This window comes from Aythya marila (assembly GCF_965140915.1).
Source record: "Aythya marila genome assembly, chromosome: 24".
NCBI lineage: Eukaryota > Metazoa > Chordata > Aves > Anseriformes > Anatidae > Aythya > Aythya marila.
The window spans coordinates 2,128,617-2,152,559 of NC_139065.1; the positions used below are offsets into that span (position 1 = coordinate 2,128,617).

The 23,943-nt window shown below is 56.4% G+C and overlaps 1 protein-coding gene across 1 annotated transcript; it reads right to left on the reverse strand.

The window, feature by feature from the left end:
* Positions 1–753: 753 nt before the first annotated feature.
* SLC16A1 (solute carrier family 16 member 1) lies at positions 754–14,102 on the reverse strand. The gene is made up of 5 exons (XM_082778545.1): positions 14,048–14,102; positions 6,312–6,569; positions 3,989–4,132; positions 2,629–3,489; positions 754–2,318 (listed from the first exon to the last, which is right to left on the reverse strand). The coding sequence occupies exons 2-5, from the start codon at positions 6,526–6,528 to the stop codon at positions 2,041–2,043; spliced, it is 1,500 nt and encodes a 499-aa protein (XP_082634671.1). The 5' UTR covers positions 6,529–6,569; positions 14,048–14,102; the 3' UTR covers positions 754–2,040.
* Positions 14,103–23,943: the final 9,841 nt, after the last annotated feature.

The following is a 23,943-nucleotide window of genomic DNA, read 5'->3' on the forward strand; positions in this document are numbered from 1 at the left end:
CCCCTTCATCACAGCCCTGCCCATAGCACATTTGGGTGCCCTTCCACACCCCATAGTAAAGAGGAACCTTAAGGCATTCGTAAATGTCCTTTTAAAAAGGGTGGGAGAGTGTCAGAGTGTCTTTAAAAAAAAAGTAATAAAAAGCCCAAGTTGTGGCCATCTTGCAAACTCCAAACAAAAGCCTCCTCTTGCAGCTGAAGAGATTGAAAGACATGCAAAACACATTTCATCCCTTGCAGGAACCACAGCAGCTTCCCCCCAGGTAGGGTTCATCAAATTAGCAGCTCTGTGCAGCTGGAAAAGCAGGTAGGAACCCAGGCTCTCCCCAAGGCTGTGTTTTCCTGACATGCAAAGGCTGCAACCGAGGCAGTAAGACACGTACGCAGGCATGCACACACACGCACTCCCACACACCCCAACCTGAGCCTGGCAAGGCTGACGCTGTGCCCATGGGAAAGGGCACCCTCTCCTGCAGGCAGGAGTTTCAGGCTGAGGAGTTTTGCATTGCAGGAAGAGATCTGCACAGGGAAGCCAAACCAGCCCCTAAAGGAAAGCACCGAGTCTCCTTGCTGCCTCCTCTCACAACACCAGGACCTGGCCTAAGGAACTGGCTTTGCACCATATCTGCCCAGCCAGGCTGCTTTACCCCATTTCATCTCCCCCTAACCAACCCCAAATACACGTTGATACGTTGTTTGGCACGGTCCTGGAACATGGCTGTAAGTATGAAAGAAGAGTTCAACATTTGATGGGTGAATTGTAAAAAAACAAGTTTATTTGAAAAAATACTCAGCCTCTTACAAGATTTCTGATCAACATTTACTAGAACTTGAGAGCCATTAACCTGCTCCACGTACGTTGAGATATTTTCCAACACTAAAAAATAAAAAATAAATACGTACAAATTCTTTCCACCCCCTTACACGTCCTAGATGTGAGTGGTTTGGCATCCGTTGCCTTAATATCTTAGTTGAACAGAAGCAAGTAGAAGAGGTTTTTCTAAGAGATAAAAGAGCAGAAGCAGAATACCTGTCTCAGGGATGTAACAACGATAATCCGGTCTGTCTGGCCCCTTCAGCCTGCAAAGCATTAAGCATCCAAACCCACTTGTCTTGTCGGGACTCTGAGCTGGGGGTTCCCAGGTAGAAACCCACCCCAGAGACGGGCAGCACCTGCGAGCCCCCCCCCAGGTGGACTGGGGGACTGGTGCCCCCCATGCCAGTTCCCCGTTTGTGTCACATCACACCCAGAGGCACAGCAGAGGGGGAGGCAGGAGGCTCCCACCCAGGGGCACAGACCCCAGCCCCCCACGGGGACGCTCACACAGCAGACACCACCCGACACGAACTCCGGCCATCCTTTTTTCAAACCTGAATATCCCGTGAGAACACAACTACAAAAAGAAGGATTTTTAGAGAACTACAGTAGCTAAAGTGTTTTCAAAACATACCTAAAGACCACCTAACAGAGCCAGGAGGCATCTGGTAGAGGAGCTGAAGACCCCCTGCCCCCATGCCCAGATCTCCCCCCCGTGGAGAGCCCGCAGTAAGAAGCGTGTGAAGCGGTATTCATCCGGGGCTTGGCCCTGACACCCCTGTGCTTCAACAAATCCAGTATCCTGCTTTTTATGGCTTTTTAACAACAGAACTCCTCAAAATACAGGCACGCGCACACACACCATACCCCGAGCAGAATACAGAGCTAAAGCACGGTTTACAGAGTAGAGTTAAGGCTCATCCAGATTCAGCTAGATATGAAGACTGTAAGGCACGTATTAGTACAATCATGTTACTGTTAAAAAGCCAGAATATAAAAAAGTCATCCCTTCCCCCACCCCCACCCCAAACACGCGAGGATACTGCACACGTAGCTCTGTTACCTTTGTTGAACACAGATGGAAAGACAATTCAGAGCCTGGTTAAAAATGAACACCTGGTTTAAACACTTCTCACAGCCGCTCAACACCAGCAGAGCATTCCCCAGACACCGCTCCAGGGCAGCGGCACTTCCCCCCGACACACTGGGATTAAAACCAGTCCCTCACATGTGGCTTTCTTCCTCTTTGACACCATCTTCCGTGCTCTTCTGCGGCAAGGTGGCCACGTCGTTGTTTGCCTCTTTCTGCTTCTCAGCCTCATCGATGTTGGTCTCCTCCTCTTTCCCTTCGGTCCTCGTCTTCTCCTCTGCCTTCTGTTCCTTCGCCACCAGGCGGTAGTTGATGCCCATCCCAATGAAGAGGTAGACCCCGGAGACGATGAGGATGACCCCGCAGGCCCAGTACGTGTACTTGTAGTCACCGTACATGTCGTTGAGCTTACCTGACAGACAGAGAGGGGACAACTTAGCAGGACTACTCCCAGCACCAACAGGGAACCAGGCCAAGGAAGCTTTCCCACGAGCAGCCCAAGCCCATCACCTTTGCTTCAGGTCCCTATTTCTTCTGACCCCTGCTCCCCAACTTGGGCCAGCGCTCAGCCCACCCCCACTCCCCCAAATCCCAGGAAGGTCCAGTGGCTGGTGCCCTCCCTCCCTCACCTCCACCCAGAAATAGAACTCAGCAGGAAGACTGCCAGGACCCACACCCCACGTAATGCCAGACCAGGGGGGCTGCACACACAGGCACCCTACCGAGCAGAGGGGGTCCCAGAAGCACCGGGCAGCACTCCACGATGGTCACAAGGCCGACAGCGCTGGAGAACCTCTGTGCTCCCACCAGGTCCATCAGGGTTTCAAACAGCACCGAGCTAAGCCAGCCAAAGGCAAAGCCAAAGAAACCAGCATAAATGCAGAACCCAGCGTAGGTGGTGGACATGGGGGCCAGGAGGTGGCACACCCCGTTGTAAATCACGGAGATGGCAAAGAAATACTGGACTCTCGGTCTGATCCACTTGGTGTTTGCCACAAGTCCCATGGAAGGTCTGGCTACCATGTCCACAAAGGCCAGTATGGAGAGCAAGAAGGCTGCAGACTCGTTAGCAATCTTCTTGCTCTTCGCATAATTGCTGAGGAAGACCAAGGGAGTGAAGAGCCCAAAAAACATGATCACATTGCCCGACAGATAGAGCAGGAAGCCCCTGTGGGTGAACAGGGAAAGGTCCAAGAACTTGTTGATCGTCTGGAAGAGCGTGCTCTTCTCTTTCTTCGCCTTCCCACCGATGAGGTCTGTGCTAGTATCACCATCATCTTTTTTTGCTTTCCCAGCTTCCTGCAACACCTCTTTCGCAGCCTCTTTTTTCAGCTGGTCTGGCTTGGGGCCAATTGGCCGCATGAGGGACCCAGCAACACAGCAGTTCAGCAGGAGACCACCGAGGATGAGGAAGCTCCCTCGCCAGCCAAATATACCAAAGAACATCTGGTTCACAGGCGCCAAGGTCGACAGGAACACGGGGCTGCCTGCCATAGCCAGTCCATTTGCCAGGGGACGCTTCTTGAAGAAGTACTTGCCAATCATGGTTAAGGCTGGGTTCAGGTTAAATGCAAGTCCGAGGCCTGCAGGAGAGAAGAAATGAAGGATTCAGAGTTCCGCAAGCCAGCAGCACTGACACAGGGGCCGAGGAAGAGGAACAGGGTTTCAGTTGTCACAATTTCAGAGTACCACTTCTCTATTAACCTCCAGCCCCTCACTACCCCTTCCTGGCAGTATCTGGGAGGACAAGCTAGGGCAGCAGAGTTGTGTGCAGGAGTTAGGGGAGGCAAAAGGAGAACCAGCACAATCCTCAACAAGCCTAACATTTACTGGCATGGCACAATCCTAACCTGAGACAGCAATAATGGAAGGCTTTCTATTTTAAGCATGGCACAAGTGCCTGTGCACTTACATTCTTCCTGCATTATGTCACCAGGGCCACCTTTAAGCTAGAGTACATAGGGGAAATCAGCACTTACGCAAATCCAGGGTAGTTGTTTCACAAGAATTACTAGATAGAAGTCCCTCCTCCAAAGAGGACTTTTCCTGGTTGCAGTCCCATTATAGCAGAGAGTCACTTACCCCCTACAACCCCCACGCAGAAGTAGAGTTCCTCCACGGTGTTGCAGAAAGAAGCTGCAATCAGACCGCACCCAGAGAGGCACCCACCCACGATCATGATGGGTCGGCTGCCGTATTTGTTCACCAGGATGCTGCTGATGGGACCTGGGAAGGCAAAGGAGACATGGCCAGAGATGAGTTACTTTTGTACTGGAGACCAGACAGACAGGCAAGCACCCAGGAGGGCTACAGCTAAAGGCTTCCAGATCCCACACGGTGACACTTCACCCAGCGAGGGAACTGGGGTAAGGGGAAAGGACAGAAGGTGCAGAGACAGCTGAAGATAAGAGTGATGTTTGGTTAAAGCACACACTGAAATCCCAGCTGGGGAAGCAAGACTACAGCAAGTGCTGTAGGCTGGGGCTTCTGTTGAGCACCAGGAGCTGTTTGTGGCTGCCGAAAGCCACGACTGTCCTGAGCAAGCTGCTTTCTGTGGGCCACAGTAAGCGGTCTTCCCAGACCACCTGCTCCCCACAGCCACAGCTCGGGGCCAGGGCAAAGCCATGCTTCCCACAGGAACCAGACACGGCTACGGAGCAGCAGCTTCGATGGGCACTGGGCAAAGTGCCCCGATGGCTCGCAGGAGGAAAAGCCACTGGGCTGCACCAGGGAGACACAGGGGAAAGGGGGCTTCTGTTTTCACTGCTGCCCTGAGGCAGGAAAAGCCCAATTGCTCTGCAAACCTGCCTTTTAAGTGCTTCATTATCAGCAGCTTTAATCCAAAGCAAACAGTGATTAGATACTGTGAAGCATGCTCTACAGACACTAAGATGTATTTAAATAAACTGAATGAACATCCATTGAATATTAACAGACCTAGCTTTACCATTAACAGATAGCCAGGCTGTCAACATGTTGTTCATGGGTCCTCAGACACTACTTGACCTTTCTGCCTAGTTTAAACAGAGCCTGGAGAACATTTGGGAAGCTTGGTTGCTGCTGTAGCAGCTCTCCTGGAGGCCAGAGGGACACATCTGCCTGGGTGTGGGTGGCAGCACCTGTGCCACCAGCTCACAGGCAAGTAGGTCAAGGCAGGTGAGCTGCTGGGATTTGGTGCCAACTGTTCAGGATGAGCAGGAGAGGCAGTGTCAGCGTGGAGAGGGGACAGGGAGCCCCCCAGAACAGAGCCCATGAGGGGCACCAGGCACCGCAACCCCCCGGGCACTCAGGGATGGGTTCTCAGCACTGAAGGAATGGCCCAGATCGAGCCTCATTAAGGCAGCTACACAGTTTACAAGCTTGTTATAACATCGGAGCAGGGAGATGTGCCGGTCGCCTCGCTAGCTAAGCAAGGACAAAGCAGAGCCTGTTTCCCCCAAAGGAAAAGCCTCACGCTCAGCCGGGCCGCTGACGTCAGCTCCTTTTGATGCACAAATGCAAATAAGACTCGGGCACTCTGCCAGCTTGGGATGGCAGCAGTACAAGCTCTGATTTGCCTCTGAAGTACACACAACAGCAACGTCCCAATAAGAGTTTCTTTCAGCCAGGCTACCCGGTGCAAAACTGCATTTGCAAGCTGGTACAAGGCACTGGGACTTCAGGACAGGAGATGCAAAGACTGGAAATGCATCGCCCCGGCAGACCACAGGCTGCCGGCTCCTAGCTGGTATAAAGAAACAGCAAATGCACAGCTTGGGGAGTACAACTCCAAGTAGTTTCTGAAGCACAGGGGAGGGGAGCTGTTTCACTAAGCAGTTGGCTTTGTTCTGCTCGCATTTCTGTACTTCCAGTGCATTCTGCCATCTCCAAACAGTACAAGCTGTCTAAGGCACTGCTCAGCACCAGCAGGGAAGAACAGACAAACTTCAGCTCACTCTAGAACACACTTCAGCAGTCAGAGCTGATCAGAAAAGGGAACAGATCCTTACAGACAGCCACTGCTTGCTGGACTCAAAATGAAAGTGTTTTATCTAAAAGAGAAACAAAGACCCCGTGAACAGGGCTCCTCCGCTCAGCACAGCCGCTGTCCCCAGCCTCCTCGTGGGTGCTGGAAGCAGACAGCATCAGCCGTGCGTTGTAACAAGTGCAGAATTATACAAGTTGTAATTCCCCGGAAAGATTTTACCTACAGCTTTCCTGAGACGGACAGATTAACCCAGCTTCTGCATTCTGGGCATTAAAGAGAACTTTTTGAGCAATCTACTTCAAGCAAACTTGCTAAGGGAAGTTTTGTTCTCACATAAAGCTCCAACTCTTAGTAAAGCTTTGGCTGCTGTTACAGTGAGATGCAATTAATCAGACCCAGCACCCCATACTCCAACACCGCTGTCTCCAGCTCACTTACCTCCTGCATACATAACAGCCAGCATGATAGAGGAGATCCATGAAACTTTGCTGCTAGATGCGTTGAAGATGACCTCGATCTCTTTGAAGAACACAGTGATGGATTTGGGGAAGGCGTAGGAAAACCCGATGGAGATGAAAGCTCCGATGACCACAGCCCATCCCCATCCTCCTTCAGGGGGAGTGTATCCCACAGGGCCTCCGACGGCCGGGGGCATCTTGAACGAAGCTGGTGATGACTCAGTTGGGGCTCAGAGACCTGCAGAGGACAAAGTATTGGCCTGTGCTCAGCTGAAACGAGTCCCCACTGCCCTGCCACACAGAAAGTCCATACCACCAGCACCCGGATCACCTCGGTGCGCCCCAGGCTCGTGAGCACGCTGGCCCCTGAAGGCTCTCTAAAGTCACAGGCTCAGATCACTGGTGGCCTTTAAAAGCCCTGGCGAGCAGGTATTTATTTATATGCGACAGGTTTAAGACATGATATGCTATTATAAGCCGAAAAGGGCAGGCGGTGATCTTGCCAACAGCGGCCGGGCACAGCAACAAAGAGGAGGCCGCACAGCAGGGCCGTGCTACCGGGCCAGGCCCTGGAGGGTCCCACGGGGCAGCACCCAGCAGGATGGGGCTCACAGGCCCTGGGCACCCCCAGCACTGAACTGCACACATGGGTTTTCTTGAGACCTGCTATCAGTGAGATCCATTAATTAATCCACACTGGGAATGCTGAAACCCACCCCGATGGCCCCCAGTGGTGTTCCAGCAGGTCCACAGCCTTCCTGACCCTCACCCAGGGAAACCCAGGCAGGCGAGGGCCAGAGGGGAAACCCCAGAGGCAGGCAGGGACCCCAGGTGTCGCCTCCAGCGGCCACCCCACACTCTGGAGGGCTGCCTGCAGCAGGGGCAGCACACACAGGTCATTAAGTGCACGCACACCAGGAAAAAACAGACGAGGCAGACAGACAGGTGCCACCCCAGCACAGCCCCCTGAAGGTCACAGGCCGCAGCTAAACTTAGCCATGAGCAACAACAGTGGGAAGCTTCCCGGGATGCTGCCAGGGCTCCCAAGGCTCACCGCAGCCCCGGGGCAGGAGGTGGATTCGCTCCAGGCCGGCCTCCCCAGGGCTCTGCCCCTATAGGACGTCTCCGCACCCACCCCATAACCGAGCCGTAGCCAAACACTTCCTCCCCGATACCAAAAAAGCTACAGCAGATTTCATGAGAGCACCCAAGTACCAGCAGCAATGACCTTAAAAGTTCGAAGACATGCATGAAATTTATTGTTTTCTAATTCTATCTGCTGAATAACAGGATCTTTCTTAGGCAGAGCATGGAAAGGCTGGGTCAGTGCAAGTAGTGCAGCTCCTGTGCTCGCTGTAGGGCTGGCTCACACAGTGAAGCTGTGGTTATTTGAAAAACAACAAGGCTGCTCCAGACAGCAGAGAGCAGCACGAGCCACCCCTGAGAGGAAGCGCAGCTGCTCACATACACATTTCACAATATGCAAAACAACAGGAACTGCCACAGTCCCTGAAACTCCAGCATGCCCCTACAGATTTCAAGATGCTCTCAGTGCCGGGATCTTGCTCGCAGGACATCTGCTGGGGGCCAGGGAGAGGCAGAGCTCAGAGCCAGGCAGCCCAGGCCCGCTGTGATGGCTGCAGCACCACCAGGCCATGCTCTGCTCAGAGCAAGCCTCGTGAGCCACAGAGGGGGCAGCAGGCTCCTTTGGCAGAGTCTAAACCCTCCTGCTAGTTTTCTGCTCTGCTGCTCAGGTTTTCGGTTGAAGAAAAAGCCATCTTTGAGCAAAAGACCTTTCTTCAGAGCTTCTGTAAGTCGCACCACAATGCAGCGATAACTCCAAATGCAAAGCAGCACATGGACTCAAAGCTGCAGCGTGCCCTATTTATAGCACACATCCGTTTGGGCTTCCTGCGATTACCATCTCATCCACGGCCACTGGCATGCCAGCATCCACCTGGCACGCTCCCTCCCACTGCTGGCAGCCCGTGCGTTACCGCAGGTACCCGTATCGCTTTCCTTTGCTCTTTCACTCCACCACCCACCGGAGCCCCGCAGCTCCTCCTGCCGAGCAGAGGCCTCCCGGCCACAGGCCTGCGACACAACAGGAAGGAGGCAGCACTGCAGGCTGCCTTCCCTAAGCCCTTAAGACTGGTTTAGCCTGGCCCAGGCACGGAGCTTTCCGGCTGGAAGAGTATTTTGCCCGCACCCCAGCCAATGCAGCACATGACTGTCACAAGCACGCTGCCCCTTCAAACAAACAAATCATTGACAGGACGCTCCCCAAGGCGAGCCCCCCCATCAGCCCGACTCACCGCAGCCACCGGCTGGTCCCCAGCGAGGACGGTGCCAGCCAAGCCCTGCATGACACGCAGCCACTGTGCACTTTGTCCTCTGGCCATTGAGACAACTCCTCCAGAAGTTACGTGCTTCTTGGAAAGCTGATATGAATATTGGGGTTATCAACACCTTCCGGACAGTGCACACTGAAGTTTCCTGCTTACTCTTGCTTTCTGAGTCAGACTGAGCTTTCAGAGCATTCAGTAAGCTCTAAAGGCATCATTTAACTACCCTGATTTGCCCAAAACATTCTTAAAAAAAGAGAAACTGCCACATTTTGATAATAAAAGCTATCAGCTACTAGCAAGTAGTAAGAACTTCCCAATAGTGCAAATAAAAGCTACTGGCAATAAAGGTATCAAATCAAAAAGCTGGGCGGTGCTCATGAGGTTGGGGATTTTTCCACTTTGCTTCTGAGACAGAACACAGGTTTAATTCTTCCATCACTCCCGAGAAGCTCAGCTGTGCCAAAATTACTGTGGTTTGGTTCATTTATTTGTTCTTCCTCTGCAAGCAACATCCCTCTTCCTATGGCTGTTCAGGCAGCGCCTTCCTATAAAAGAAAAAGGACTTTTGGGGGGTTAAACATAACCTCTCCTGCATTGCCAATGCATGGTGAAAAGCCTTGGCCTGAAAGCAGCTCTAGGAAGTCTGAGACCATTAAACCAGATTCCCAACATCTGACGCCAGAGGGTTTACATGAGTTCTGCGTGCCACAACATTTTTCCCCGACTCATTACAAATCCTTATTAAGACAGACCAGTTTTAGAAAGCTTTTCCTTCTACCGCATTAAGGTTTCTTTCTGATTTCCTCTGTGCCGCCACACAGGCGTAGTTTCAAATGAGAGTGGAAAAAAGCACATGCGAGGCAGTCAGTCCAGAAGGAAAGCTTCCCTCCCCTTTGAAAAAAAAAAAAAAACAATGCCGTGATGACATTTACAGTTCTGTTTTGGAAGAGCTGCAACGTGTAAGACGTGTTTGGAAATCAAATTCACAGCTGCCAGGCAGCAGCTACAGTTTGCCCTATTAGGAAATAAAATAACCATATTTGCAGTAATTAAGACTGATGAGCCCAAGTAATGACTGCAAGTATCACATCTGCCAGCCTGTAAACTTCTTGACAAACATGCAGAAATGGGTAGCCTACAGCAAGCCCTTTTCCTACACAGCAATGGCAAGAGCAGAGACTGAGGCAGTCCACACCATATCATCCAGAAACAGGTCCTGGAGAGGACCAGGATCCTTTCCTCCTCCCAGGTCCCACGCACCAGCACTGCGATTGATTCCTTGCTTGAAGCTGCCTGGATCAGGAAGATTTTAAGACTTCTGCTTACATAATGCTGCAAATTACTGTGCTTTTAAAAGCCCCGGATTGGCAGGATTCCACAGCAGAAAGACAGAGGATCACATTTATAAGGCACTGCAAATGCTGAAAAATATTTCTGGGGCAAGCCCTTTAGCAAAGTATCCTCAAAACACTCTTTCCAGGGCAGGAAGAGAAGGGGCTTCTCCCCAGGGGGCAGAACCCCAGCCCCTCAGGTCCCTGCCCATCCCCCTCGCTCCCATCCTTCCAGCTCAGGGTTTTACCTCACCAGGCACACATCCACACTGCACCCACTGCCTTGGGTGCTTTTAAAACCTCTCCCAGAGCAGCAGGACTCGCTTGGCAGCCGCAGGCAGGCAGCACCCACAGCAGAAACCAAGCACCCCTCCGCCTGAGCTGAAGTCTTGTGCTCATTGCTGGGAGCTGCTAGCAGCTGCAAGCTGTTTATGGTGAATAACGCTTCATAGCTTCAGATTTGGACTTTTTCTGGCTAGAGGAAAGATCAAACACAGATTGTTATAAGCTAATGAGACGCTGCTTCCACTGGTTTAAAGCGGGTTTACGGAATTAAGCATGGGGATGTAATCCCAGCAAGCACCCCCAGCCGAGGGTTTAACCTGCCTGTACATGGCATACGTGACGACCCAGCGTTTGCAAGGGCTCTGCACCAAAACAATACTCAATTGAGGTCCTGCTCAGCTGAAGCGTTTGTTCCCAGGGTGAAGCGAGGTCAGCAGCATGTAAAGAGTTTGCCCAAGGACAGCAGCCCACACAGATGAGCTCAAGGTTCTCCTGCCAGCAGCTGCACGGCCTGCTCAGCTCCCCTCCTCTACCAGAAAGCGGCCGGCGTATCCCTAGACATGCTCCAGTCTGCCAGCCTGGTGAGCCAGCCTGGAGAACAGACAGCTAGACGCCAAAAGGCAAGACTTTTGCACTCGTAAAGGAAGGAGCAAGTGGCAGCTGCCTTCATCTTCAGCTCAGAGCCCGATCCCGCAGCGCTGCAAGCCCCAGCCTGCAGCCGCGGAGCAGAGGTGCACGGCAGCCCACTCACCGGCACCCGGCGGGCAGGCACTCACCTGGGCAGGGCTGCCGAGCGCTGGAGGCTCTCCTTGAACATCAGCCACTACAAACACCGTCTGCTGAGGACAGAGCACGCCAGGGATTTGAAGATAATCCCCTGCGCAGCAGTCACCACGCCTGGCTCGCAGGCTACAAAAAGGCCGCGCCACAGGTCTCAGAAAGCGAGCTGGCTGAGGGAGAGGGACATCGAGACCCTTTGTCAGGGGCACAAGGGGGATGGGGGAACAAACAAGACAGGCAGATCTCCCTCCAGAACGGGTCCATTACAAGCACCGTTCCAGGCTGTTGTCTTTAGCTGTTACCACCACTGATGCTCAGCCTGCCTGAGCAAGGACCCAGGGTATGGGAGGATGGGATTTCTCATACCAAGCACTGCTATGAGAAAGCGTGAAGCAAGCTTAAGCAAGCTATCAAAAAGATCAAGGGAAAAACCTTGGCTGTTTTCTTACATTGCTGCCTGGCAATTGCCATGACTCAAGCGAGGCTCTCCCAGAACCCTCTGACCCACAACCACGGGCAAACCTCACGCACAGGTTACAGGCACAGCACTGCCCAGATCAGCTGCACGCCCAGCACAGCCCCTGCAAACACAACAGGGAGAGGCCAGCCCGGGCACAGCCAGGCAGGGCTGCCAGGCACCGCGGCCGTGCCTCTCGTGCTCCGTCCACAAAGCCACAAGCTCACCTGCAGCAGGAGCTGCGGGGCTGCAGACACACAGCCCCCCGACCCGGCACGTCCCAGGTGCAGGCAGTGCAGGCCTGAGTGCCAGGGGCTCCTCCTCAGAGCTGATCTGTGCCTCAACAAGAAATGCTCAGAATGAGAAAAATGTGGTACCAAGCAGCATCGGCATTCCTTCACCAGACATCAATACCACCAGAGACACATCCCCTCCAGATTTCGCTGCAGAGCGTGTTTGTGTGAGGCTGCAAAACTCCAGAGTCACAGTTGCTACAGACAGAGCATTTCTGCTCCTTTTCCTGAGGGCACCAGCTCGAGCTCTTTGTTCCCAGCCACCTCTGTACCATTGCCTTTAGAGCCTCCAAAGTAGGGCTAAAGCAGCTCCATGGATGAAACCACCCGACACCACCTGGGTGACTGTGGTTTCAGGAGTCAGCTACAGCCTCACACAGACCTTTGGCTACAGCACAACTGTACAACAACAGAAGGAACATTTCACAACGAGTTTTACAGACAATAATGGGAAGAGGCTTCTGCCTTCTTAAGAAAAGTTACTGTTATCTGCTGATTTCACAGAAGGAAATAGAAGCCGTAAAACTGAGATTAGCACTATAGTGCTCCAATAAAGCTTGCCTGCATAGCCTACGTGCAACTTTTCAACTCCTCACAAGGGATATATGAAGTAAAACACTGGAAGTCTCCAGCCTATAAAAGTCACCGGGTATTTTCCACATTAGCTGCCAGATTAATCAAGACAAGTGAGAGATCTGAGTGCAGCAGAAATCACACAAACCATTCGCACCTTTTTATTGGGAACCACCTCCCGGCTTTCCCAAAAGGGGGTGATTCTCTCAACCCTCTGCCTGAAGGACCAGGGCAGAAAGAACATGGTCAGGGTCACGGCATGGCGGGGAAGTTTGCAGTGCAGCAGCAAAACGCTTGTTTGTAGGCAGAGGATCCACCACACCGGTGGTTAAGTGAGAAGATAAAAGCAGCAAGCAGGAGCTGTGGGGCTCTGCCTGCAGCCCCAGCCCCCCAGGCACGCAGCCACTGTTCCCTGCGCTTCTCAGGAGTCAGAAAAGCCTCAGAGCAGAGCCACCCGGGAGAGGCAGCCTGCACTAAATTACCTCACTTAGCATGAAAATGGGATGCTTGTGCACCACAGAAAGGCTCCAGGCAGACAGAAAAGCAAGAAAACACTACCCCTGGATTTCAGGTGTCTCGTAGGAAAGGTAAAAATGACTTATTTTAGTCCCCCCCCCGAGAAAATTAAAAGCCCAGGAACACCTTGTGCAGATGGCCCCAGCTCGTGGGGCAGCAGGAGCCTGGCGGAGGGGACAGCCCTGGGGCTGCCTGCTGGGACCTGCTGCCATGGGGGGGGGGACAAAGGGCACAGCTCGGTCCCCTCTGAGCCTCCCCAGGGAGCCGCAGGTCACCCGCTCTCCTTGTGGCCCCCCCGTTCGTGACCTCCTCGGGGCGGTTACGGGACCGGGGAGCACGGGCAGGCGGCAGCCCGAGGGCCTCGGTCCCCCCCCGCCCCGGCCACCCCGGGCCCCTTCCCCGCTGTTATCGGCGGCTCGGAGCGGGGCTGTAATCGCCCCAGCCCCGGCTCCCCCCGCTATCTGCGGCTCACACGGGGCGGATTTGCCCTCCCCGCTACCGGGAGGCCCGAGGGCTGCGGAGCCCCCGGACGGCGGCTCCGTGCACCGGCCCCCACCGGTCACCGGTCGCCCCCCGTTCACCCCGAGGAGCTCCACCGGGGGGCACCGCCTGCCCACGGCCCTGCACCGGGACAGGGGGGGAACACGGGCCCAGGAACCGGCACCCAAAGTCCTCTACCGGGGAAGGTCACGGAACGAGGGCCGGGCATCCCCGGCCCGACACCGACCGGCGGCTGCGGGGCCCCGGGGGTCGACCCCGGAGTTACGGGGAGGGGGCGGCGGCACCGTGCGGCCTCCATCCAGCCCCCAAGCCACGACGGGGGGCCCGGGGCCGGCCGGTTCGCACCCCCAGCGGCACGGGAGGGCATCCACCGACCCGGTGCGGCCCGGTGCCCGCCGGCCCCGCGTGTCCCCACCGCCGCAGCGCCCTCCACGAGGTCCCTCCACGAGGTTCCGGCTGCGCCCCGCGCCCCCGCCAGGCCGGGAGCGGCAGCCCCGGGATCACGGAGCCGCACCACCCACCCCGAGACCCCCCCATCCCATCCTATCCCATCCGTTCCCGTCCCCATCCCATCCCATCCCGGTGCGGTGCCCGGTGCCGTCCCCCCGCCACGTGGCCCCGCCGGGCCCTACCTGCGCGTGCCGCCGCCGGCCGAGTGCGGCCCCCCCCGCCCCGCCGTTATACGGGACCGCGGGGGGGCGGGGCCGAACCCAGGCTCCGCCCCTTTCCCCGCCCCCCCCCCGCCGCCGCCGCCGCCACGTGCGCTCCGCGGCCCCCGCCCGGGCCCCCCGGCCCCACCGCCGCCGTGTGCCCCGGCACGTACCGGGCCCCCCCCCACCCCCCCAGCCCCCGCCCTGCTCCGCCCAAACGGGTGGGAAGCGAGGCCACGGCGCGGAGCCGGGCACCGGGAGCCCCACCGGGACCGGCACCGGGACCGGGATCATCCCCGTTTGGTCCCCGGGGGGCTCCTCCCCTCCGGTACAGCCGCCGGGGGTGTCGGTGGGGACGGGCGAGCAGCGAGCCCAGCTGCAGGGAGCCCACCCCGGGCTGGCCCCGGTCCCCGGTGCTGCCCCGGAGCCCGGGGGGACCCGGGGCTGTGCTCGGAGCCCTGAGCCAGGAGCTGGGATGCGCTGCTGGGTGCCCCGCTCGCCCCTCGCAGAGCCCGGGGCTCTCCCCGTCGGTTCTGCGGGAGACGGGCCCAGGCTCGGCGGCTGATGGAGCCTGGAAGGTGCTGGAAGATGCTGGAAGCTGCTGGAAGCTGCCCGCATGCGGAGCCCCTCGCTGTCGGGTGCACGGCGGTGGCAGCGCCGCATCGAGCCCTGCACCCCCTGTGTGTAACAGGCCCTGCTCGAGGGGCTGTTCCCTGCGGGTGCTTCCCTGCAGCCGCCGGTTCCTGCGGCCCTAATGAAGTTAATTGTCCTCTGGGTCTCACATCTAATGCTCTTAATTCGTTTCAGAGCAGAGAAGCGCGGTGCAGTTCACCTCGGAGCCCTGAGAGGCAAAAAGGCAGTGACACTCAGCAGATGGGAGCTGGAGCAGCCGCAGGGGGGGTGCAATCCCTTTTCATATCAAAGGCAACCACGGTTCCTCCTCACCGCAGCCGGCGCGTGCAGGGGTGTGCGCTGTGTGTCAAGGCACTTAATGGGCCAGGTGCACTCGATAAAAGCGCACCAGGCACTGCAGCAAACTCCCTCACCCACTTCTGAAGCAAGACGACGCCGTGAACCAAGGAGCGAGTGGGCGGGCGGCTTTCTTGATACATCTCCCGTGCAACTCGGTAAACAGGGATAGGCCCGCGCTCGAGTTTGCTTAGACAACAAGGCGAATAATAATTAAAAAGGGCAATTTGGGATCAAACTCAACGTGCCGCTTGGCTTTGCCGTCCTGTAACGCCTTAACTAGGGACCGTGGGCTTCGTGGGACGCTGCTGCTGCGTCTCGTAGACAGCGGGAAGGAGTCCATGCTCTGTGCCTCTGCTCTTCTGTCTCCTTTAAAAGGCAGATTTAATATTAATCCCTCCAGGAATTTTTTCTTGAGAGGAAAACAGGATATTGTTTCAGGATATTGGGCAACAAAGCTGCCCTTGAAAAGCAACTATAAGCAGCCTTGCAGTCCTTACTACTGGCTGCATTTGTTGTTAATCGAGTTGAAAATTGGGTACAGCCAAGCCCTTTTACTTCCAGAATGAGTGAGAGGTCACAGCAGAGTAATTCAAGTTCAGGTTTCTGTATCCCATTGTAAACACTAAGGACTTGTAGTAATCTTAAAATATAATCACTAGCTTTGGTTTCCATTGGAATTAATGTCTCCAACAGGTGTAAAAGGCTATCCCCCTCATCTGCCATGAATACGTGTGTCCTGCTTGATAAGAGAGATAACAAACAGGAGTCCAAATCCAGGAATTATTGGAAATCTCTTGGGAAAGCCTGTTTTTTCGAGATATCCATCCTAGTTTCCTGACTAGGCTTTGGAAAAAGGTTTTCTGAACTTTTGGGTTCGCATTTAACTTTAACTGAGCTTCCAGGCCCTGAGTTCACCCATCCTCACGACCCTGTGACAATGGCTGTGGAAGAGAAGGCGTCGGAGCGCCGTCCTTGGGGAGCGCGGGGGGTCTGCCTCTGTCGGATGACAAAGGCATGAGATTGTTCAGGGGTGTGTAACAGCTTCTGTCATTGTTTAGACAATAATATGTCTTGGGAAGTAATTGTTTGTTGATAAAATGTTTTAAATGGCCACTAATAATCAATAGAAAACCTTTGGAAATATGGTCTTCTGTACGCTCACAGACAACCTGCACCAGGGCTCGGTCACCCTCTGAGTGAAGGGGCTTCTCCTCCAGCTCATGTGGAACTGGGCTGCTCCCAGGTTCACAAACACGTCCTCCCTTGGGAAGCAAACGAAGGATTAACAGGATTGTGTTCTGCAAAGTGCTCCTGAGGCCAGGTGCTAATGACTGCTTCAGAGAGAGCTGCCCCAGCGGGACGGGAGTTGAGGTTTTTCTCACCCTCCCTCAGCATATTAATTGCACCAGTAAGTGTTAACGATGGCAGCAGAACGAATTCCTTACAAAGATGAGTTGCAGGGGCATGTGGTGAGACAAAGACATTAATTTGGGCGTCAGATGATGTGTGGCAGCAGGCAGGATGGCCTCACTGAGTGTCTCCCAGGGCAGCCCTGCAGCTGGGCCCAACGCTGTGCATCCCTGGCCAGGAGCAGGGTGCTTGCCCAGAAGCAAGGGGTCCTTGGCCACATGGAGACCACACAGCAAGCCCTAAGGGATGCCACATGCACACCGTGGTCCTGCCTCGACCCTCACCCTGTGCCTTTAACTCGTTCCCTGAGGTGGGCACGCTCTGGTTCGTCTCCTCATGGTACGGCTGGTGCGGAGCATAGCAGCCCGTTGCCTTTTGCCAAGAAGCTTATCTGGCACAAGAAATGGTATCTCTGTTCCTCCTTCCTTGCTGTCCTTAGCCGGGGGAAGGTGCTGGTGCTCGATGTACTTTCAGTGCTGACTCCTGCTCCGTGGGGACTCGGGAGGTCTCTGCTCGCTCCTCCAGGAACGTGGGGGCTGCCGTCCTTCCCTGCAGATTGCCACCCCATATGTTCCTGGCACAGCAGCTCGTTCCCTCCATACTCCCCGTGCTCGCCTCCCGAGTGCTGGCTGACTGACAGCACATCTCGGCACTGCCAGGTCTGCCGCTCGCGTGTTCTCCCTGGGGAGAGCACAGGGCAGCCCCCCACCTGTGGGCTGGCTGGCAGGGGTCAGTGCCTCCACACCTCAGGGGCCGAAGCTTTCCCTGGCGAGGAGCAGCTCAGAGCTGTGCCTGGAGGCGAATCACACCCCGGTTGTGTCTTGGGATGGGATGGCACCAGGATGATGCAGGGCATGGAGACCCCGTCCTCATCCTTGGGGGGCTGCGGGCAGCGGAGCACCCCACCCACTGCCCTCCTCGCACTGGGGTCAGCGCCCTCGGGGACACCCAGACCAGCCCAACCGGCCACAGGATCCCGTTCTGTGACATTTCACCAGCCGCTGGGATGATTTTCCTCGCAAGAAGCTCTCGGGCAGCCCTAGGGTCCCCGAGGGAGGAGGCAGGGGTGGGTGTACGGTGGGCGTACTTCTCACCGTGTGCAGCCCTCCCGCGGGAGCGCTGCTGTCCCAGAACATGCTGTTTTAATGACTCTATTCCTGTTCTCGGGGTGGGGAGGAAAAGGTGGGGGCTCTGCAAATAATTTAACCATATCCCAGATCAAATAACTTCACGGGTCAATAGCACTGCCTCCCCTGCATTGTACTCTCCCTCGTATCCCCGTCCAGAGAACCCGTTTCAGCCTTGGGTGGCCCACAGCTGTTGGATGCTGGTGGCATCCATTGCCACGTCCCTGATCTTCGATCTGCCTGCAGCTCTGCTCCCTCTCCACGCAAGGCACCACCAGGGTCAGCTTCCACCGCCTGCACATTTAGTGTCTGGGCTGCTCCTGGGCAAGTTCGGTTATTCATGCGATGATCTCAGGATAGTCTCAGCAAGGGAAAATCTGGAGCTCCAGGCTGCTCTCCAGCTCCAGTCATGCACTGCAGCAGCTGTTTCCTTGGGATGTTGCACAACACACTATTGCTCTGTGCAGTACTCAGTATTTTTGGTTCTACATCATCGGGGGGAGCTTAGCACACTCTCAGAGGTGTGAAACAGCCTCCCTCCAGGCACAGGCTCAGGACACAGAGAAGCCTCTCGGCCTCTGGGTGCACTGGTCCCACCTCACAGCTGCCCAGGGCTGCACTGGGGGCAGGCATTGCTGCTGCCCCAGTTGACCGCCAGTGCCAGCACGGGGAGTGGGCAGCAGAGCACTGAGCTCCTCCTCCTCCCATGCCCTCGCTTGCTCTGTGCTTTGGCATTTGCATGTGTTGACTGCAAGGCCAGGCTGCGGGGCCAGCAGGTGCCTTCCAGGGGAAGCTGCAGCAGAGGGTGAGCGCCGGCTGGGTTCACATCACAGCTGTGGCTGTGAAACGCCCAAGTCCCAAACTCCACCGACAGCAGCAGCCACCACGGGGCTGCTCCTGGCTTGTAAGCATGGCCGAGCACTTCTGCCCTGCAGCACGCAGCGGATGTCTTGTCTGGCGCGTCGAGATGTGGCCGAGGGCTGCCACCAGGACGTCGCTGCTGCTCAAGTCCCTGGGGAGGCAGCGAGCGCCGAGCCAAGGGCCAGAGCGCGGGAGCCTGCCGAGGAGACGAAACACAACCACCAATATTTGTTCTGAAACCTGCCCAGGATTTTTTTTGGCCTCAGTAAGGCTGGAGGATTATTTTCCTTAAGTATTTTTAAACCTGGTGCCTGGCAAGCACCAGAGGGCTGGGATTTCCTGGTCTGAGCACACTGGTTGTAGGATGACAAGAAGCCTGCTCCCTCCGCACCATCTGGGCAGCCCTGGTCCCCGCACGTGGGGTGAGTGAAGGTGACCAAGCTGGAAGGTGCTTTGGGAAGGAAGTCACCTGCTGGATGGCTGTGCTCGCAGCCCCTGGGCCTCGTGCATGCTCCTGCAGCAGGCGGTGGGGCTGAGTGCCTGTCCTTGCAGGAGGCACCTCCCTGGCCAGGCTGGGACAAGGGCAGAGCCCCAGGGACTGCCCAGCCTGGGCTGCTCTGCACCCAGGTGGCAGCTGGAAAGGGAAGGCAGAAGTTGCAGGGAGGAGGTCAGGAACATGCTCCTTGTGTCCTACACCAGTCTGGGGGATGCAGAGCGTAAGGCAAGCTCCTGGTTGTTCAGACTGGGTGTCCAAGCAGGGGCTGGTAGAGCACGTTCACATCCATTCACAGCAGTGCTGGGCTTGGGCCCCAGTGGGGCCATGGAGAGCCAGCACGGACATTGATCTGTGTGTCTGTCCCCTGCCAGCCCTGCCCCGCTGCCCCCGTGGTGCTTCCTAACCCCATGGATGGCAGCAGTGTGGGATCGGCCAGGCGCTGGGGATGGCAGAGTGCAGCTGGGAGGAGCAGTGAGGCTGAGAAGCATTTCCTAAATACACTGCTGTTCACCCACAGCCTCCCAGGCTGCATGGATGTGAGGAAAGCGAACGCAGTGCTCCACGTGCTGGCAGCTTCTTTGTGGCTGTGCATATCAGAGCTGCTCTCCTGGCCTTCCCCTTGCTGGCAGGATTTGGCAGCAGCACAGCCACGTTCAGCTTCTCATTCAGCGCTGGTGAGCACACGACCTATTGTGTGCATGTGTAAATACACATCGGCGTTGCTCATTCCAAAACCCCGCTTGTTCTGTTCCCAAAGAGCCAGGATGGACAATGTCAGGAAAGCCTCTATCCCCTGGCTTTGTTCGACTCTGCTTACTTGGAGGAAAGATCCCTGGAGAGGAGCTCGCAGCCGCTGCGTGCTCCAACACATCCCGGCTGCTGGCGCGCGAGCAGCCCTGGCAAGCCCGGCCGAGGACTCCCCAAGACCTCGCACAGCGCGGTCCCCACAGGTCCCCAGGGGTCCCCACAGGTCCCCACGAGCCCCAGCGCTGGGACAGAGTGAGCAGGGCCAGTGCCTGCAATGGGCAGAGGGGAGAGGAGGTGGCAGCGCCTCAGGCACTGGCTGGATGCCCGTCCCAGGGGCCCACTGCAGAGCCGGCACCTTCTGAAGAGGGTCAGGTCCTGTCCCTGTGCAAACACAGGCCTAAGTCCAGCACCACCAAAGTGCACAGCGCTGGAGGAAGTCCTGGCGCTGGTACAGCTGATGGGACTTTGCCTTTTGCTGCAGTGAAGGCCAGGATTTTGTGCGCTGCCAGCAGAGAGGGTCAGAGCAGGCTGTGGGGGACTTCTTGCCCGAGGAGCGGCTGCTGCTCCGCCGTGGGCCCTGCCTGCTGCATCCCACTGCTTGTCTGCGCCTCCCTCCTGCCTCCCCTCAGGGATGCTTTGCTCCCACTGGCTGCGGATCCTCTGTGTTCAGCAAATCCCACTTCCCTGCCTGCACTTCATCCGAAATGCCCTCACAGAAACGCTGTCAGCCTCTGCACTGCTGAGCGGCAGGCCCGACAGCTGCTCTCTGTGAGATAGTGCTGTCCGTAGCCGTGAGCAACAAGAAAGCTGTGATGGGGGAGTCAACACATAACACACCCTGAGTGCTGCCCTCCAAGTCCACAGTACCGGGGATAAGGTTTGGGTAAATACTGCAAGGGACCTGTGAAAGCTAGCTCTCACTGCTGACCAGTTAGGTTCTGTTTTCTTCATGTGCTTTCTGTGTTTAGTTTACACAAACTCTTGTGGTTGGGCTGTAAAGGCAAGAGAGGTTACATAAAACAATTTAATGACTCCTATGTACAAGCCAGAACTGCTTTCTCACCTGGACAAGTGCCCTATGAAATGTCTTTTGACCTACACAGACACAGCTACACAACAGCCCATGGCAAGAATGCTGGCATACACGCAGGACACATGCATGCGCTGGCTCCAAAGAGATTCAGAAGAAAATCCTTGCAGTGACCACAGTTAAAATCTTAACAAAACCCAGATATTTCTTAAACAGAGAATGGGGTTAAATGTGCCCAATTAATTGTTCATTCTGAGTTATCATCCCTGCTCTAATAACAGCTGATAAGCTAGTCTTCTGGGGGACAACAAACATTTCTGTTATTCCTCCAGCCCAACTTCAGGATAAATAAAGCCAGCCTTGTGTTTAAGCAGGAGGTCATGTGCCATCTTAGGATAAAACACTGTACCCCTTCCCCTGCTTTTCAGACTTAAAAAAAGTCAGAGAAAATTAGAGTAGGAGCAGCTAGAGACATGTCAAACATGCTAGCATTAACTTCCCTTCAAATGTGTGTTTAGCAGATAATTTGTTATCATCTTAGTCCAAAGTTAACCTGCTGGAAATCTGCTGTGGGAGAGTTGGCTGCATCTGCAATGTTTTAGCTGGGCACAAACAAACCAAAAAAATGCTATAAAAGCTTGTTTTTGATTAAACTCGTTGCTGCCAGGCAGAAATACTTATTTGTAGGTGGAAGTTCATTGGGACACAAGCACCAAAGATCATTAATCCCCTGGTAAAACACAGAATTTGTTCCCAGGGCGTGGGCTGTGCTACGGCTCAGCCTGCAGCCGCTTCACGCAGCTGCCCCGTGGTTTCCACTTCCCCAAACCAGAGGGACGAGGGAGGAGGAGGAGGACCCTCAGGTTTCCAGCCATGCCCCCTGAAACCCCAGGGGCTTGTGCTAGTCTGGTAAGTGCCCCCCGTTCTGCCCAGGAGCTGCTCTGTAGCACTGAGCTTCCCACTGGCTTTAGGCTCTCCAAAATGCAGAGAGCATCTCCACTTCCACGGGGCTGCCGGACCACAGCAGGAAGCTGTGGTGGAAGCTGTTTTTCTGTCCCAGCTCGTCTGCTATTCTTGCAAACCTGCCAACACCCACTTCACCAGTGCCGTGGGCTGTGCCGGCAGGGGAGCATTTAGGCCGTCCCAGCGGTGGGACCGGCTGGCTGTGGCTCAGGAGGGCGGCAGGGTGCCGAGGGGGAGGAATTTTCCATCACCGAGCCAGCAGCAGCTTGCCGGCCTGTCTTCAGGAGGCAGGGTGGCAGGAGGCACCCACCCTCAGCAGCCAAACGCCACCTCTGCCGTTTGGTTTCAGAGCAAGCTTTGGAAAAAGGGCACGCTGGGCAGGTCCCCGTGCATCACCAGCCGTGGGCACCGCAGCGCTGTGTGTACACGTGGCTGCGTAATACCATAACAAGATTACACTGAGACATGATGGCTGGGAAATAATCCACGGTATCATTCAGCAAATCCCGGGATCCAATTACCGTTTCACATGACACCGTGCCCGGGAGCGGGAGGCCAGGCAGCGCCCGCCCACCACCGCTCCTCCGGCCGCAGCCTGCGGCCCCTCCACCCTCTCGCACCTCTGCATCCCGGTGTCACTCGGCATTAGCAGAGTTTGCCTTATCCCACAGAGCACTGGCGAGCCACGCTCGGGGAGCTGTGGGACATGGCTGCACCGAACCTTGCTGCTGTGGCTGGGATGAACCCCGCCGCTCTGCCTGCCGCACACACCATGCCTCTCCCAGCTGTTTGCAGACATTTCTGCAGGACACGTTCCTTGTCCCAGCGCCTGCTCCCTGCACCCAGCATGTCCCTTTCTGTGAGAATAAAGCCCAGGGCTCTGGTGCCACCAGCACTCTCTCCTGCTGCCAGCTGCCCCAGCGCATCCTGCCGAAGGCTCCGCAGTTGCTCCTGCCCCTGGCAGGTGTTCAGACACCAGCGCTGCTGCCAACCCAGGCAGGGAGCGTGGCCAGCTGCAAATTTAGGCTTCATTTTTGGAGCCTTTGAATCACTGGCCATCTGCCAGGTTTGTTATTTGTTAGGCTCTTTAAGTATTCTTTTTTTTTTTTTTTTTTTTTTTTCCCAAGTGAATTTCAAGCTGGCAAGAGGAGCCGGCAGAGGGAACTTGGCGGGGGCCCACGGGCATGAGGCAGTGGCGTGGGCTGCCCTGCCCGGGGGGACCCTGGGCGGCAGGACGGAGGCTGCAGCACGGCCAGCCGAGCCCTCGTGCCAGGAAGCCTCGAGTTTCACCTCAGCTGCAGTGGGAATGCAAGCGAAAATCCCAGCGCCCCGCAGCCAGCAGCTCGGGCCCTGCCTCCCCCTTCCCCAGGCCCAGCCCTGCCGCTGCCCCGCTCTGTCCATGCCCTGCGGCCCCTCCGCACATTTCTCCGGGGCGAGAAGCCCGTGTGCCTGGGCAGGAGCCCCTTGCTGGGCAGGGGGCTGTAACCCCAGCCTGTGAACACCGACATGCCTGCCTGAGCCCAGGGCTGAGGCTGAGCTCTGTGCGCCGGCCAGGCCTGACCCGCACCATGCCAGACCCTGCAGACACGTCCATGCGCTGTGTGCCCACCCCATGCTGCCCGGGCACCCTCCATGCAGCTTTGTGCTCGGACAGGTTGCAGTAGCTGAGCCCAGGGGTGCCCCAGCTCCCCAGGGCTCCCCACACGCGGCTGTGCTGCCACAAGGCCCGTGGGCACTGGGTCCGGGCTGTTCCCTGGGCAGGCGGGCAGCCACCATGGTGCCTGCGAGCTGCACGGCGGGCAGCTGCCCCCGGTCCTCCCGGCCTGGGCCGGTCAGCAGTGATTAGGAAACAAAACAAAATAGGGGCAATTTGCAAGGGAAGACGTGGATTTTCCACCTTGGAAACCTGAGCTGTAGCTCCATTTCCCTCTAGAGAAGAGAAACAAAGGCGTTCAGAGGGAAGGGCCGGGCTGCTGCCTCAGAGTAGAGGGGCCACAGACCCCTGGGCTTCCAGAAGCGCAGAGGGCAGGGGCCATGGGGCAGGGGCCGGGACAGGATGGGGATGGCTCGGAGGGGCCAGCAGGGCAGGCCAGTGGGGAGGGAGGCAGCCTGCCAGGCTCTGTGTGTCCCCCTCCCTGTGCTTCCCAGCGCCCTGCTGCCTTCCCTGCCATTGTTCGGCAGCCCCGGGGGTGAGGCTGCCCTTCCTCCTGCCTCCTGCCCCAGCATCTGCACCCCGCTGCCCCACAAGCAATACCCATGCCAAGCTGCTGGG

Coding starts and splice junctions, on each gene's coding strand:
- SLC16A1 (XM_082778545.1), bottom strand. CDS start 6,528: ATGCCCCCGGCCGTCGGAGGCCCTGTGGGATACACTCCCCCTGAAGGA. Junction 3,490..3,988: donor CTGCGTGGGGGTTGTAGGGG/GTAAGTGACTCT, acceptor TCTCTCCTGCAG/GCCTCGGACTTGCATTTAAC. Junction 2,319..2,628: donor TCTGGGACCCCCTCTGCTCG/GTAGGGTGCCTG, acceptor TCTGTCTGTCAG/GTAAGCTCAACGACATGTAC.